General features: G+C 44.4%; 1 protein-coding gene across 2 annotated transcripts in view; it reads right to left on the bottom strand.

The window, feature by feature from the left end:
* The window catches only part of BRINP2 (BMP/retinoic acid inducible neural specific 2), a 153,460-nt gene that overhangs the window by 17,954 nt on the left and 120,789 nt on the right, over positions 1 to 14,717 (bottom strand). For both annotated transcript variants that reach the window (XM_055582749.1, XM_055582748.1), the window contains 2 exons: positions 11,224 to 11,414; positions 9,490 to 9,698 (listed from right to left, as the gene is read on the bottom strand). In XM_055582749.1, the coding sequence (XP_055438724.1) occupies positions 9,490 to 9,698; positions 11,224 to 11,414 (400 nt within the window). The remainder of the gene's footprint in view (positions 1 to 9,489; positions 9,699 to 11,223; positions 11,415 to 14,717) is intronic.

Here is a 14,717-nt window from a genome sequence, read left to right as displayed (position 1 = left end):
TAACCTTCACACTAACTCTGAGACAGATCACACTACTACCATGTTTCAGGGAAAGATACAAGGTTTAGGAAGATACTGGGCCCCAAGACTCAGAGCTATTGAGTAGATGAGATAGGATTTTGACTTCTGAATTCTCAAACTTCAGTTGAGTGTCTCCTGTGAGGGCATATCAAAGGGCTGCTGAAAATGGAGTTAAACCCATGTAGATGACATCACTCTAAAAAACCAGTATAGAACAGTCTTATGGACTCTGTGAGAGAGGGAGAGGGTGGGAAGATTTGGGAGAATGGCATTGAAACATGTAAAATATCATGTATGAAACGAGTTGCCAGTCCAGGTTCGATGCATGATACTGGATGCTTGGGGCTGGTGCACTGGGACGACCCAGAGGGATGGAATGGGGAGGGAGGAGGGAGGAGGGTTCAGGATGGGGAACACATGTATACCTGTGGTGGATTCATTTTGATATTTGGCAAAACTAATACAGTTATGTAAAGTTTAAAAATAAAATAAAATTAAAAAAAAAAAAAACAAAAAACAAAAAACACAAGTGTCAACAGACCAGCTCATCCAAAACATTTTAGTGATCTACCCTCTCTGCAGAAGGTGAACAAGGCATAAGACAAATTGTATAGACTTCTTTTATTTTTTATTGGACTATATTTGCTTCACAGTGTTGTGTTAATTTCTACTGTACAGCAAAGTGAATCTGCTATAAATATACCCATATCCCCTCTTTTTTGGATTTCTTTTCCCATTCAAGTCACCGAAGAGCATTGGATGGAGTTCCCTGCTATATAGTAGGTTCTCACAAGTCATCTATTTTATGCATTGTATCAGAAGACTTTAGATATTATGATTACAGATGAGGAAATCAAGACCAGATAGGTTAAGTGATTTCTTCAAGGTCACACAGTCAGCTGCAGGGCTACGATTCATTTGACTCACTCATTCTTTCTTTCACTCATTTATTCATTTATGAAATATTCCAAGAGAATCCAAAACTCACAGTGAGCCAGTCACTACCATAAGGAGTTTACAGACAAGTGGAAACATGTTTATACTGACATAATCCCAGTGTTACACATGAGCCTCCCTCCCTCCACAGGTGGGCACTTGGTGCTGAATAATGTCTCTGTATTGAGTAAGTTGGCAACTGGCTACTGCAGTGGGAAGGCAGAACCAGGATTATTTCAAGGTAAAGCTTTCTTTATCTATATGGTGCAAAAATTCCTATAGGAGCTGTGGCCAAGGACTAGCCCGGCTATTCGGGGAAGCCTGTCTCTCTTGGAATGGAGTGGGCTGAAAGACAGAGTGGGATGGGTGTGTGTGGTATTTGGGAGGTTTGCCTGTCCCTGCCTCCAGGTAAGCTGGCCACCACACTGCCACTGAGTTCTGCACTGGCTTTTCTATCCACCCACTCCCAGCATCGGGTCCATGCAGGGAGAAAGCTACATGCCTTATGCAGAAGTAGGACAACTCCCAAGGGGGCGAACAGAGCACAGCAACTTTCCGCTCTTTCATTCCACCCTGTCCCTCCCTCCCTACCACTGATTCATCTGCCCCCTCCCCAACCCCACCACCATCTTGTTCAACATTCTAGGGCCGGCTCCCATGCAATTTTCTGACCTTTACTTGCCCATTTCCGAAGATCAGTTCTAAAGAGAACAATCAATTAGGTGAGTCATTGAAAGGGTGTGTGTAGCTGTACTTTATTAATTGCAGCACAAGGATGGGAACAAAGGAGAGACAGAAACTGCGATCCCCCTGTTCATTTCTTGTTAGAGGGAATGATTCACGCCAGATCTCCACGAGTGAGGAAGGCTCACTCAGATTTTACCAGATCCCAGAGTCACTGCCCTTTCCATGGCTCCTCTGCCCTGAGCCACCTCTGACCTCCCAGAGAAGCAAGGAGGTGGGAAGCAGGAGGGGAGCTGTAGAGGGTCCTCTTGCAGATGGTGCCTGAGCACTGACTTGACAAGCGGGATGAGCCAAGGACCCCTGAACCTGCGGAGTGATGAAAGTCCCAGACTCCCTGGCAGGTTGGTTCAGGAAACCCTGTGTCTCTCCCTGTAGAAGAGGCAGACAGCTTTGGTGGATTATAAAGAGGGCCAGCAGAGGTAATGGAAAGTGCAGCTCAAAGAGAGCCTCAGATAAGCTTTCAGAAAGAGAAAATAATTGTGTGCTAATTGGTCTGTTGACAGAAACCATCCTGCCTTCAGAAAGCCCTGATGGATCTCAGGTTCATTAGCACATCCAATTTTCCATAAATGCCGGATTGTGCAAAGCCTCATTCAGGTGAGCCTGCTCTCCTCCCCTTGCCCTTCACTCTCTGGCTGCTCCCATCCTACCTGGTGGGGAGGGGGGCTGGCCTGCTGCACAGCTAAGCTCCAGTAAAACGGGCTTCTAATTGTGGCAATAGGGCTGGCCAGAGAAGCACATCTGAGAGTGTGTGGGATTCAAAGAGCTGCAAATTGAATCCCAGGCTGCTACAGGCAGGAATCTGGACAAGTCACTTTAAGGATGCTTATGAGAACGCTCCCTCTTGCCATCCTGAGGTCTATGCAAATTTGTGTGTGGGTTCTTTTCAGGCAGTTCAGGAGCCTCTCAGACTCCCCACCAATCCCTTCCTCAGTCTTCAATTAAGTAGAGGGTGAGTCACAACTGGGGTTTCCCAGGTGGCACTCTAGTTCTGGGACATGCATCTACAGGCGTGTAACAGACAGGATTTGAGTGCCTGCCCACCTCTCACTTTCACCGCAGTCCTTGCTAAAGAGGTGAGTCCAGGAAGCCATGGCTGGGATTACATAACTCCCAGTCTTTGTGCTGGACTAAGGTGAATCCTGAACCAGGTTCCTCTGGGGAATTCAGAACTATGATACTGGCCGGCTGAGGGAAAACTTAAGGGGACTGTGTGGATCACAATAAACTGTGGAAAATTCTGAAAGAGATGGGAATACCAGACCACCTGATCTGCCTCTTGAGAAATTTGTATGCAGGTCAGGAAGCAACAGTTAGAACTGGACTTGGAACAACAGACTGGTTCCAAATAGGAAAAGGAGTATGTCAAGACTGTATATTGTCACCCTGTTTATTTAACTTATATGCAGAGTACATCATGAGAAACACTGGACTGGAAGAAACACAAGCTGGAATCAAGATTGCCGGGAGAAATATCAATAACCTCAGATATGCAGATGACACCACCCTTATGGCAGAAAGTGAAGAGGAACTACAAAGCCTCTTGATGAAAGAGGAGAGGGAAAAAGTTGGCTTAAAGCTCAACATTCCGAAAACGAAGATCATGGCTTCTGGTCCCATCACTTCATGGCAAATAGATGGGGAAACAGGGGAAACAGTGTCAGACTTTATTTTTCTGGGCTCCAAAATCACTGCAGATGGTGACTGCAGCCATGAAATTAAAAGACACTTACTCCTTGGAAGGAAAGTTATAACCAACCTAGATAGCATATTCAAAAGCACAGACATTACTTTGCCAACAAAGGTTCGTCTAGTTCAGGCTCTGGTTTTTCCTGTGGTCATGTATGGATGTGAGAGCTGGACTGTGAAGAAGGCTGAGCACTGAAGAATTGATGCTTTTGAACTGTGGTGTTAGAGAAGACTCTTGAGAGTCCCTTGGACTGCAAGGAGATCCAACCAGTCCATTCTGAAGGAGATCAGCCCTGGGATTTCTTTGGAAGGACTGATGCTAAAGCTGAAACTCCAATACTTTGGCCACCTCATGCGAAGAGTTGACTCATTGGAAAAGACTCTGATGCTGGGAGGGATTGGGGGCAGGAGGAGAAGGGGATGACAGAGGATGAGATGGCTGGATGGCATCACTGACTCGCTGGACGTGAGTCTGAGTGAACTCTGGGAGTTGGTGATGGACAGGGAGGCCTGGCGTGCTGTGATTCATGGGGTCGCAAAGAGTCGGACACGACTGAGCGACTGATCTGATCTGATCTGATGGAGACTTATGAAATTCAGAGTAACTATAGCACCTACTATGTACCAGGAACTGAGACTGCTACAGTGAACAAGAGAGGGGTCTTTGTCCTGATGGCACTGGCTGAGACAAAACAGAAAGGTAACGTTCAGCCAGGGCCAGCTTCAGAGCAAGGCAAAGCTAAATGCAGGCCAAAGTCCCTGGCATACAGAAAGTCTAGAATAAACAGAGGCAAGAACTTGAACTAGAGAAACAGAGCGTCTTGGGGGTGTTACTATCCTTTTACTATGCCCATGGGTCGACACTGGATCCAGTGCCTTGTTCTTAAGAGCTCTGTCATCCTTCACCAGAATCCTCTTAGCAGACAATCCTGACATTCAAGCTACCTCTTTCTTTCAACTTAACATGCTCACATGCAGTTGCACACACACTGAGCCCAACCTTTGTGAAAAGTGGGGTCCGTGACTCATTCACCCAACAAACCTTGACTCATGACCCATAATGTGGCAAGCTCTGTACTCCTACTGGGAACCAAAGATGCCTAAGACCCAGTCCCTCCCGTAAGGACCTCAGAGTCTCAGAGGTCCTCTTGTTAATGAGCACTCAGTTCAAATGACAACCCCCATAAAGGAGGCATGCTTGAAATACCGAAGAGGGGCATTTAACTACCTTGGGAGTGAGGAATGGCTTCATGAAAGAGTTACCTTTTTGAGCCAAACAAAGAAGGGGTAGGAAGAGCCACTCAGGTAAACAGACAAGCAAAAAAGAGCAGGTGCTGGGGAAGGGAGACATAAGAGAATGGTATAAATGGTAAGTGAAGGGTTGTGACAGGGGCCAGGGCGGGGGAGGGGGGGGCGCGGGGGAAGCAAGGGTTGAGAAGAGTGTAAAAGGATTGCTTGGAGCTAAAACTAAGAAGACAGCAGGCACAGTAGGTCTTCAGTTGCCTTCCCATCTTGTTAAGCAGAAGAATTATTCCTTTTCAAGGTCCAGTTGCTCATGCTGTCTATATATTTTCTTACTAGATCTTCCCAGAAATCCTTCACAGTAGAAATTATTCTGATTGTTCAATGATTTTAGAAGGAACTAATTGGAGCTCAGAGAAGTTTGGTAAATTGTTCAAAGCCTTGCCATGAGCTGAGCTCAGACTCTTGGGTTCTTTCCCGTGCCATCACACTGCCTCCCTGAATGGGAGATGGTGGTTTTGAGCCATACCCCATGTATAGTCAGGAACTACTGAAGGAGTTTAAGCAGTGGAATGATATGATTTGTACTCATGCAAGCAGCATAGATGATGAATCAGGAAGCAGAGTGGAGAATGAGGATGGGAAGACTAATTATGCAAGAAAATCAGGTAAGAGTTGATGACATTCTGAATGGCCATGAGCACAGAGAGGAGGCAATAAGTGAGCTGAAGACATGACATGCAAGGTAGTGATTCTAGTGATGGATCTAGAGATCTAAGATGGACAACGAGGCCCTGGAGGAATGATAGAAAAAAGTTGGTCAGGTCAAAGGCTAGAAAGGGGCATTAATGGGACCATGGAGTTATTCATCCAGGCCTACCTTTCATGAATGGATAAGGCCAATTCTTCTTCAACTTTAACACAGCCCACTTGAGGGCTGAAGAGAGAGGGGGCTTCTACATAGTTCTGTCTTCTTAGTAAAACGCACTCCGTGCTATTACAGTCCTTCTTTCATCACTTTAAGCTAAGATACCAGCCTCCAAAATGTACCCCAAGTCTGCCTGAACATCCGTCTCCCTCCTCTCTCAGACTCTCACCCCAGACCCTGGACGTCCCCTAACCTGACCCCTCCTCTCCATTTATGCTCCATCATGCCCTCTGAATCTCATGATTAGTCCTCGGCAAGAACATCTATAACCTCAGTCTTTTGTCAAGAGTCCGCCTCACCTTTTTGTCCTAAGCACAGCTTGGCAGCTTCTGAGGACATGTCTCCCCCAGTCTTCTCTAGGACCAACGGTCCTCCTTCCTCTCTAACCTCTGGCCCCTCTGAGGTCAGAATCCTCAGGACTATCATTCACTACCCCTCCATGTCACGGTCTATTTTTCTTGTTACTCCCTCTCCCTCACTAAGGATTTTCAGAGTTTAGCTTGCTTATCACCATCTTTCTTACCACAAACAGATCTGAATCATTGCTGATGACTTCAGCATCCATGTAGGTGATCCTTTAATACCCTGCCCTCCCCACCTCCTCATCTTGTCCTCCAGTGAACCCCATCTTGGCCTCCCATGCCTACGGTCATGCCCCAGAACCTGACCCTCTGTAACTGCTATATTAAACACTTGTACCTCCTCTAGTCTCTTCCCTGTAACAAGTCATCAAACCTATTTAAACTTCCAATCTTGACCTAGTCAACTTTTCACTTTCTATCATCCCCTAATGGTTTCAAATCCCTTGATCCGTCACTATAATCACTCTTTCTATATACTTTCAACTCTCTTGCCTATTTTTTCTTTCATCTTGTACACATACACACACACACACACATATATCTTGGTTTAATTCAACTCTCCATCTATCTCATGCTTGTCTGAACATGAAGGGCTGAATATAGCTGATAAAACTCACAACTCTGCTGATTGCCCTCATGTAACAATTATGACCATGGGCCTCAAATGGGCCTTCTGTGCCCCTCGACAATTCACTCCATTTATCTAGTCAATTGATAATCTTAACTCTCTGAAAAACCATTTCATACATTCTTTTCTCAGCAATTCCTTCTTCCATGTAGCAACGGACTTTACTTGTTTCATCAAGGAAATGGGCTAAATCAGAAGAGAATACCCGTATCCCCCACCATCACAGCTGTCCTCTCACTGTGTGTGTGCTGTGTGCTCTGTACGCCTTGTGCTACAAGGGATGCAGTGTCTGTGCTCCTACGTGAGGCCTGCCGCGCCACTGCTGCCTGGAGTAACCACCTCTCTCACCCCCTCAATTGCTTCTGCAGTCATCTCCTGTCTCTCCCGCACCATGATTCCCCCCCTCTCTACTGAGTCATTGTAATTAACATACCAATATCTTGGAATATCTCCCATTTTTAAAACAAAAACACAAGCTCCCTTGATCCCACATCACTCTCCAGCTATCACCTATTTTTCTATTTGCCTTTATAGCAAAACTTTTCAAGGATTGTCTGCATGATTCTAATGCTCCCTCCACTCTCTCTATTGAACCTTCTCCACTCAGCCTTTTATACATTTCATGCCACTGAACCTACTCTTATCTAGGTTACTAGTTACCTCCACATTGCCAAGTTGAAGGTCATATTTGCAATCTGACTGCTCAAGTTGCCTGCTCCTTCTTTTGTAAAGCCCTTTCTTCACATGGCTTTGTAATCCAACTTTGGTTCTCCTCTTACCTTTATGCTCTGTCTCAGCTTCCTTTGGTGAATCCTCCTCATTTGGCCCATTGCTGAAAACTGATGTACTTCATAATCCAAAGCCCTAGGTCCAGTTTATCAGCAGCATTCAGTCCTCAAGTGATCTCACTTCATCCTTTCCTATAGTTTTAAATACCAACTACACATGTGGATATATTTGCATGCCAAACTTACATCTCCAATATCGACCTCTCTCTTGAAATCCTGGTGTGTATAGCTGATCGCCTGTTAGATATCTAATAGGAATGTCAAATCCAGTGTGTCTAAAACTGAACTCTTGATTTCTCATTTCTTTCAGATTGGCACCTCGCCCCAGTGTTATCTCAGTTAATGAAATCACTGTTCATCATGTTACTCAGGCCAAAAATCGTGTGGTTAATCTTGACTCCTTTCTTCCAGTTTCTTACCTGGATAGGCTCTACCATCAAGTATAACCTGAACCTGGGAACTTCACATCAGCACTATTGCACCAACTTCATCCAAGTCACTGTTGTTCATCTTGGCCAGTGCAGTAATGGGTCCACTGGGCTCCAGGAACCCCCTTCTCTCATCAGCAATGCCCTCATGGTCTGGCCCCTGCAACCACTGTCGCCTCATCTGCCTCTTCACTCCTCTGACTCCACTCCAGCCACACTACCGGTGCTCCTGGATCATACCAAGCACACTCCCACTTCAGGGCAGTTGCACCCCCTCCCTGCTCTGTCTTGAATGTAGTCACTCAAGATACCCTTGTGACTCACGCCCTCGCTTCACTGATATCTCTGATCTGGTCTTCCCTAAAGTACCATGTTCCCATCACCCTCTATACTTGTCCCCGACTTTGTGTCTTTCTACCAATAATCCCACCCAACATTATCTATGTGTTTAATTATGTCTCCACCACTAGAATTTCAGCTTCATGAGGGGAGGGACCTTATATGTTGTAACTCACTTTTGGATTCTCAGTGTACCCAGAAGACTGCCTGACACATAATAGGTGTTCAATAAGGTTGAACTGGCATATGCACATTGCTGTATGTAAAACAGATAGCCAAAGAGGACCAACTGTATAGCACAAGGAGCTCTACTCAATACTCTGTATTAACTTATATGGGAAAAGGATCTGAAAAAGAATAGATATATGAATATGTGTAACTAAATAACTTTTCTGTACACCTGAAACTAACACAACATTGTGAATCAACTATAATATAAAATTTAAAAAATTTTAAATACTTATTGAATAAATGAATGAATGAACAAAACTTCCTTGTGAATCTTGGGTGGGATAAAAGCAGAGTATAAGATTGATTCTGAACAGCCTCACTCTATATTTAGAAGTAGAATCTCCAGTGATCCCAAGTATCATCACTACTCTTCTCTTCCCTTATACAATATGAACTGTCCTAGAAATCTTCTAGAGAACATGGGAAGGACGTTACAGTTATTTAAATCATAGGAAGTATTCAGCTTTTCAAACATATATGAAATCACATCACTCCTCTGCTTGTTTTCCATTGTGCTTTGACTTATATTAAAAGTCTTATCCCAGCCATGTGAGCCGGCTCCAGCCTACCTCTGAATGTCATCTTGCACCAGCATCTTTCTTGCTCACCTCTCTGGAGTCACAGCAGTCCTGGGTTTCACCATGGCACCACACTGGTTCCTGCCTCAGCGCCTTAGCACTTACCATTCCCCTCGCCTGAACACCCTTCCCTCAGATCTACACAAAGCTGGCTTCTAAGGATTCAGACCCCAGTCTAATCCCCAAGTGCCCTCCTCCTGCCCCTCTTGCCTCAGAAGTCTGCACCTATGACCCCGTTTTCCCCTTACATCATAACCTGGAGTGACTTTGCTGATTTTTACACGTTTATTATGTTCATTCCCCCACTACAACCTGACCTCTGGAAAGCAGTGGCCCTGGTTGCCTTTCGTTGAGGTTCCCTCAGCTGGAGCCTGCCTTAGGGAAGATGCCATGTGGCTGTTTGCTGCAGAAGGAAGCGCCTGCCCAGGCTTTAGGGCTGGCTTAGGGCTGTGCGCACATCAGAAAGCTGCTTTCCCACTACCCTCAGTCAGGCCTGGCTGACGTGGAGCTGGCGAAGACCCAGGCCTCCGCCTGGTGTCTCTGCCTGCCTCCCCCAGGACCTCTCAGGCCCTTACCTTGATGGCCCCCGTGGCTATCTGGATGTGGTGCAGCCGCCGCAGGGTGCTCTCTCTGTCGATGAAGTAGGAGGCTGCCAGCTGGTGCAGGGTCTCCAGGGACACAGCGGAGCTGTTCCCACTGCCCCCGATCACTGAGGCACTTCCTGCCGTCTCCGACTTCCGGCTCAGTTTCCGCTTGTCCACAAAGATGGTCAGCGACTCTTCTCCTACAGCAAACAACATGGGCGTCCTGGTGAGGCCTCCAGCTCCCCGAGCCTCTACCCGTAAGAACGTGAAACCCTCAGACTGAGCTAAGAGGGAGCCTGTGGCCCCGGCTGACAGCCTTTTCCCATCCCTTCCATGCTCGGAACACTCTCATCAGACTGCACCACAGCAGAAGGGCACCACTGCCTGAGAGGCCAGCCTCCTCCTCCTCACTTCTGTAATCTCCCAAAACTCATCCCCCGCCCCTCCAGTTTATCCATTTAACATTCTCTATTGATCTCTGTCTCAGGCAATCTACCTCTATGGGGAAGATAAAATTCTCTCTCTCAAGTTGTTTATAAAGAATCACCGTGGATATTTCTGCTTCCTAAGAAAGGGCAAAAGCCTTGAAGCTCAACCTCCTTTTTCCCTCTCAAACGCTCAACACCTACGACATGTCAGCAGCTGGCCTGAACCCTTGGCGTGTTCCTTTGTAGTCCATAAGACAGTGAGCTAAATGTTATAATAAAGCCTGCTTTCTTCTTTCCAGGACAGAGAGAACTCTGCCTCTTTCCAGCTCTCAATTCTGCTCTGGGTCCTAGCCAGAGGTTGTACCACCCCACCTTTGCCTCCATCCAGCCCAGAATCATTGGAATCTGTTTGGCTGGTTACCAGTCTCTACAGAGTGGAAGCAGAGAGATCAGGAACTTAACGAACATTTACTTTTTTGCCTGTGTCTGGGCTTCCCTGGTGGCTCAGGCGGTAAAGAGTCCGCCTGCAATGCAGGAGTGCGTGGGTGCTAAGTCGCTTCAGTCGCGTCCAACTCTGTGTGACCCTGTGGACAGTAGCCAGCCAGGCTCCTCTGTCCCTGGACAAGAATAATGGAGTGGGTTGCCATTTCCTCCTCCAGGGGATCTTCCCCACCCAGGGATTGAACCCAGGTTTCTTATGTCTCCTGCATTGGCAGGCTGGTTCTTTACCACTAGTGCCACGTAGGCTGCCATGCAGGAGACGCAGGTTCAATTCCTGGGTTGGGAAGATCCCCTGGAGGAGGAAATGGCTACTCATTCCAGTTTTCTTGCCTGGAGAATTCCATGGTCAGAGGAGCTTGGCAGGCTACAGTCCATGGAGTCACAAAGCACTGGACATGACTGAGCGGACATACTGACTACTGTAGCCACAGCCAATACTAGGATATGGAGAAACGTCAGGGTTAGATGGCTCAGTCAAAAGAAAAGTGGGAGCGCCCCCTGCTGGCAAGTGCTTAGTAAACGTCTGTCCCCCAACCTCCTTACGCTACAACCCCCTCCCCAGGAGGATGCTTATAAGCAAAGAGCAATGTTCTGGCAATGAAATTGGATGCCAAGAGATTACACTGTTGACAAATGCACCAGAAGGAGAACATTTCCCAGTAAAAAAAAAAAAATGACAGGAAGAATAAAAGATCCGGGAAAAGTATCGAAGCTGTAGTCAATAGGTGTTAGAAAGCTATTTTCAATGGTCTGGTAACCAGCGAGCGTAGAATGGTAGGATCAAGGTACTGCTTACCTCCGAGGGTGGCAGAAAGTAGGAAATGAGTGCCATACTTTTTGATCAGGTTTTCGGTGACCTGTTGCAGGTTGGGTCTCCTTCCCAGGAGGCGTATGTTCCGGATAAACTCTGGGGCAAGAGGCAGTGGCAAACTAAAGAAGTCCTTCCTTTCCAGAGCCAGGTTGTTCACTTTCCAACGTGCAAACTCCCTGGAGGGAAAGACAAGGGAAAGTTCATTGTACTCTGGGACAAGAGGAATAAAGTTGGGAGCAGGTGCGGTTCTTTCTTCACTCGCACAGCCTCATCTCCTCTCAGCACACATCTCTGCAGATGGAGGCACCAGTGCCTAAAAGAGGCCCTCTGGCCTCTCGTTCCCAGGTGGTAAGAAATCCCTACCCCAGTTGACCTCCTAGAATATGCTCCCACCCGGCCTTCTCATTGGAGAGTGGCTTCCCTTCTCCCAAAGGCAGTCATGGTAGTAGTGTGTAGTAGGGGAAAAACAAACAATGAAAATATTGGAAGTGGTTTTCAGAAATAGGAAAATGAAAGAAAGTGTAGTCACTTAGTCATGTCCGACTCTTTGCAATCCCATGGACTGTAGCCCACCAGGCTCCTCTGTCCATGGGGTTCTCCAGGCAAATATACTGGAATGGGTTGCCATTCCCTTCTCCAGGGGATCTGCCCAACCCAGGGATCGAGCCCAGGTCTCCTGCACTGCAGGCAGATTCTTTACCATCTGAGCCACCAGAGAAGCAGAAATAAGACCTAGTCACAATTGCAACTCAGTGGATGAGTCATCTCACGACCTCTGTTACCCATTTTTGAAGTCAGAAGATTGGTTTAGAACAACAGTTCTTAAACTTTTCGGTCTCAAGATACTACCACACTTTTAAAAATGAAGAGCCCCCTGTATTCATGTGGCTTATATCTAATGATAATTACAACTTTAGAAATTTAAACTGAGAAATTTAAATCCACTTTTTCATTATAACAGAAATAAAGCCATTACAAGCAACATAAATAACATATTTGTATGACAATCACTGTATGTTCTGAAGCAAAACAGATTTAGTAAGAAGAATGGCATTTTCTTTGCCTTTTGGCAAATCTCTTGAGTTTCTGGCTTAGCAGAAGAGAGCTGCATTCTTGTATTCTGTGTTCAATCTGTTGTGATAATTGTGAATATTCTTCTTTGGGACCACACTACACTCAACAAGCATACTTTCTTAAAGGTTAATTACTGTGTGGACTCTGAAACCATACCAATAAATTTTTCATACTCAGTTACATTAAAATCCAGTGTTCTATATTGCGCTTCGAATGCATCTTTTTACTCTGTGATTTTGAAACATCATATACTGGTCATCCATCTGCAAAATATAGGACCATTGAGTTATTCAGATCTTCCATATTTTGACATTTTTTATTATATAATATCAAAACATCATATTTGTTAATATCACCACAAATCTCATCAAAAAAGTCTTTAAATATTGGAAAGCTGTCAAGCTTATGATGATAAATACAAGTTTTCCAAAATTCTAATTTTCATTTGAAAGCTTACATTTTATCACTGGTAATAAATACTGTCCGTTGTTTCCCTTAAAGAAGCAGGCTTGCTTCATTCTTTTATTTATTTATTTTTGAGAAACTGTCTGCCAAACACTACAATCTGAATAACCATAGTTTGTCTCTTGGTTGTTCAAGAAAATTTAAGTCGTTCCATGAAAAATATGGCTATTTCAACTCAATCAGAAAAGTATTTTTCTCTGAGACCACCATTCTTCAGTAACCTCAAACATGCCTTTATGTGTACTTTTCACTTTATCATACAAAATATTAAAAAGACATGAGCTCATGGTCAAGATTCAATAAAAATAGATTTTACTGCTTCAGGGGCATTCGTGAAGCTAACATGCATGTATATGTGTGTGCATTTTGGTTCAAGTATGTAATGGTGACTATATGACTACCAGCGTCATTGAGTGAGACTGCCCTTATTCAATTTAAGATGCCAGCAGTTTCATTCACCATTACTTTTGCACATTTACTGCAATGTCAACATGGACATCTTGAAAGGAACTAAGGGGATATGCATTTTAAGAACCTTTATACTAAATGATGGCAAAGTTCCTTTCTAGTCCCATCTGGAACGTTAATATTCATGCTTTTCTCCTCACTGAAATATTTGTATTTTAAAGGATGACATTTAAATGAATATATCCACTAGTAAAATGAAAAAAGAAAAAAAAAAAGAGGGAGTTCTTTTCCATTGCCTCCCAAATTATAGTAGAAAGGATCAGCTCCACTGCCTTAGAAAACCACAACATGTAAATAAAGTCTTAACATTCTCACTCAACTCTGCTCTTTATAATAGTGCCAAACCTTGGTCTAACCTTCCCTCCAAATCTATGAAGTAAAAATGATAAGGCCACAGAAAAAAAAAATTCAGAATAAATAAATAAAGAGCATGTCCATTGGAGACTATAGAATCCTCCTATCTAATTCCAGAAACTAAGAGAGGGGGCATGTTCCAAACATTACCAGAGAAATAAAGGAAAAGAGATGACTAATAATTCATGGGTTCCCACAAAACCTTTTAAAATTCCCATTGTGTGGTTTTATTTATCTAAGCAGACAAGTTCATAATAATACATTATTATTTATTTCCTTTGTGTGGGAAATGCTAAACTTTAATTAAAGTAGGGTATTTGTGAAAAGTATTTTCTATCTCAAATCCCACTGCAGCATAATGAACAGTTGCTTGGTTTCACTTCTAACTGGCTGGACAGCCAATCAAACACATAGAGGAGCTTACTAAAAAAAACAAAAACAAAACAAGACCCAACCATGTTCTGCATACAAGACTCACTTCAGCTTTAAGGACACATATTGAAAGCGGGGCTTCCCTGGTGGCTCAGACAGTAAAGAATCTTCCTGCAATGCAGGAGATCTGGGCTCGATCCCTGAGTGGGGAAGATCCACTGAAGGAGGAAATGGCAACCTACTCCAGTATTCTTGCCTGGAGAATCCCATGGACGGAGGAGCCTGGCAGGCTACAGTTCATGGGGTCACAGAGTCAGACACGACTACACACACACAGGGACTATACTGAAAGTGAAGGGATGGACAAAGATATCCCATGCAAATGGAAACTAAAAGAAAGCTGGGGTAGCTTATTTAAAACAAAATAGGTGTAAAGTCAAAGACTATAATAAGAGACAAAGAAAGTCATTACATAATGATAAAGTGGTCAATTCATCAAGAAAATATAACATTTATAAATATTTATGCACCCAACATAAGAGCATCTAAATATGGAAAGCAAATAATAATAGATCTGAAAGGAAAAATAGACAGCAATGCAATAATAGAAGGCAACTTCAGTACCCCACTTTCAAAAATGGGAAGATCATCCAGACAGAAATCAGCAAGTAAACACTGGACTTAAACTACATGTTAGACTAAGTGGACATAACAGATATTTATTTATAGAATATCCCATTCATCAG

This window comes from Bubalus kerabau, chromosome 5, assembly GCF_029407905.1.
Source record: "Bubalus kerabau isolate K-KA32 ecotype Philippines breed swamp buffalo chromosome 5, PCC_UOA_SB_1v2, whole genome shotgun sequence".
Taxonomy (NCBI): domain Eukaryota; kingdom Metazoa; phylum Chordata; class Mammalia; order Artiodactyla; family Bovidae; genus Bubalus; species Bubalus kerabau.
The sequence above is the reverse complement of the archived record's forward strand: the minus strand, read 5'-3'. Positions and strand labels throughout refer to the sequence as shown.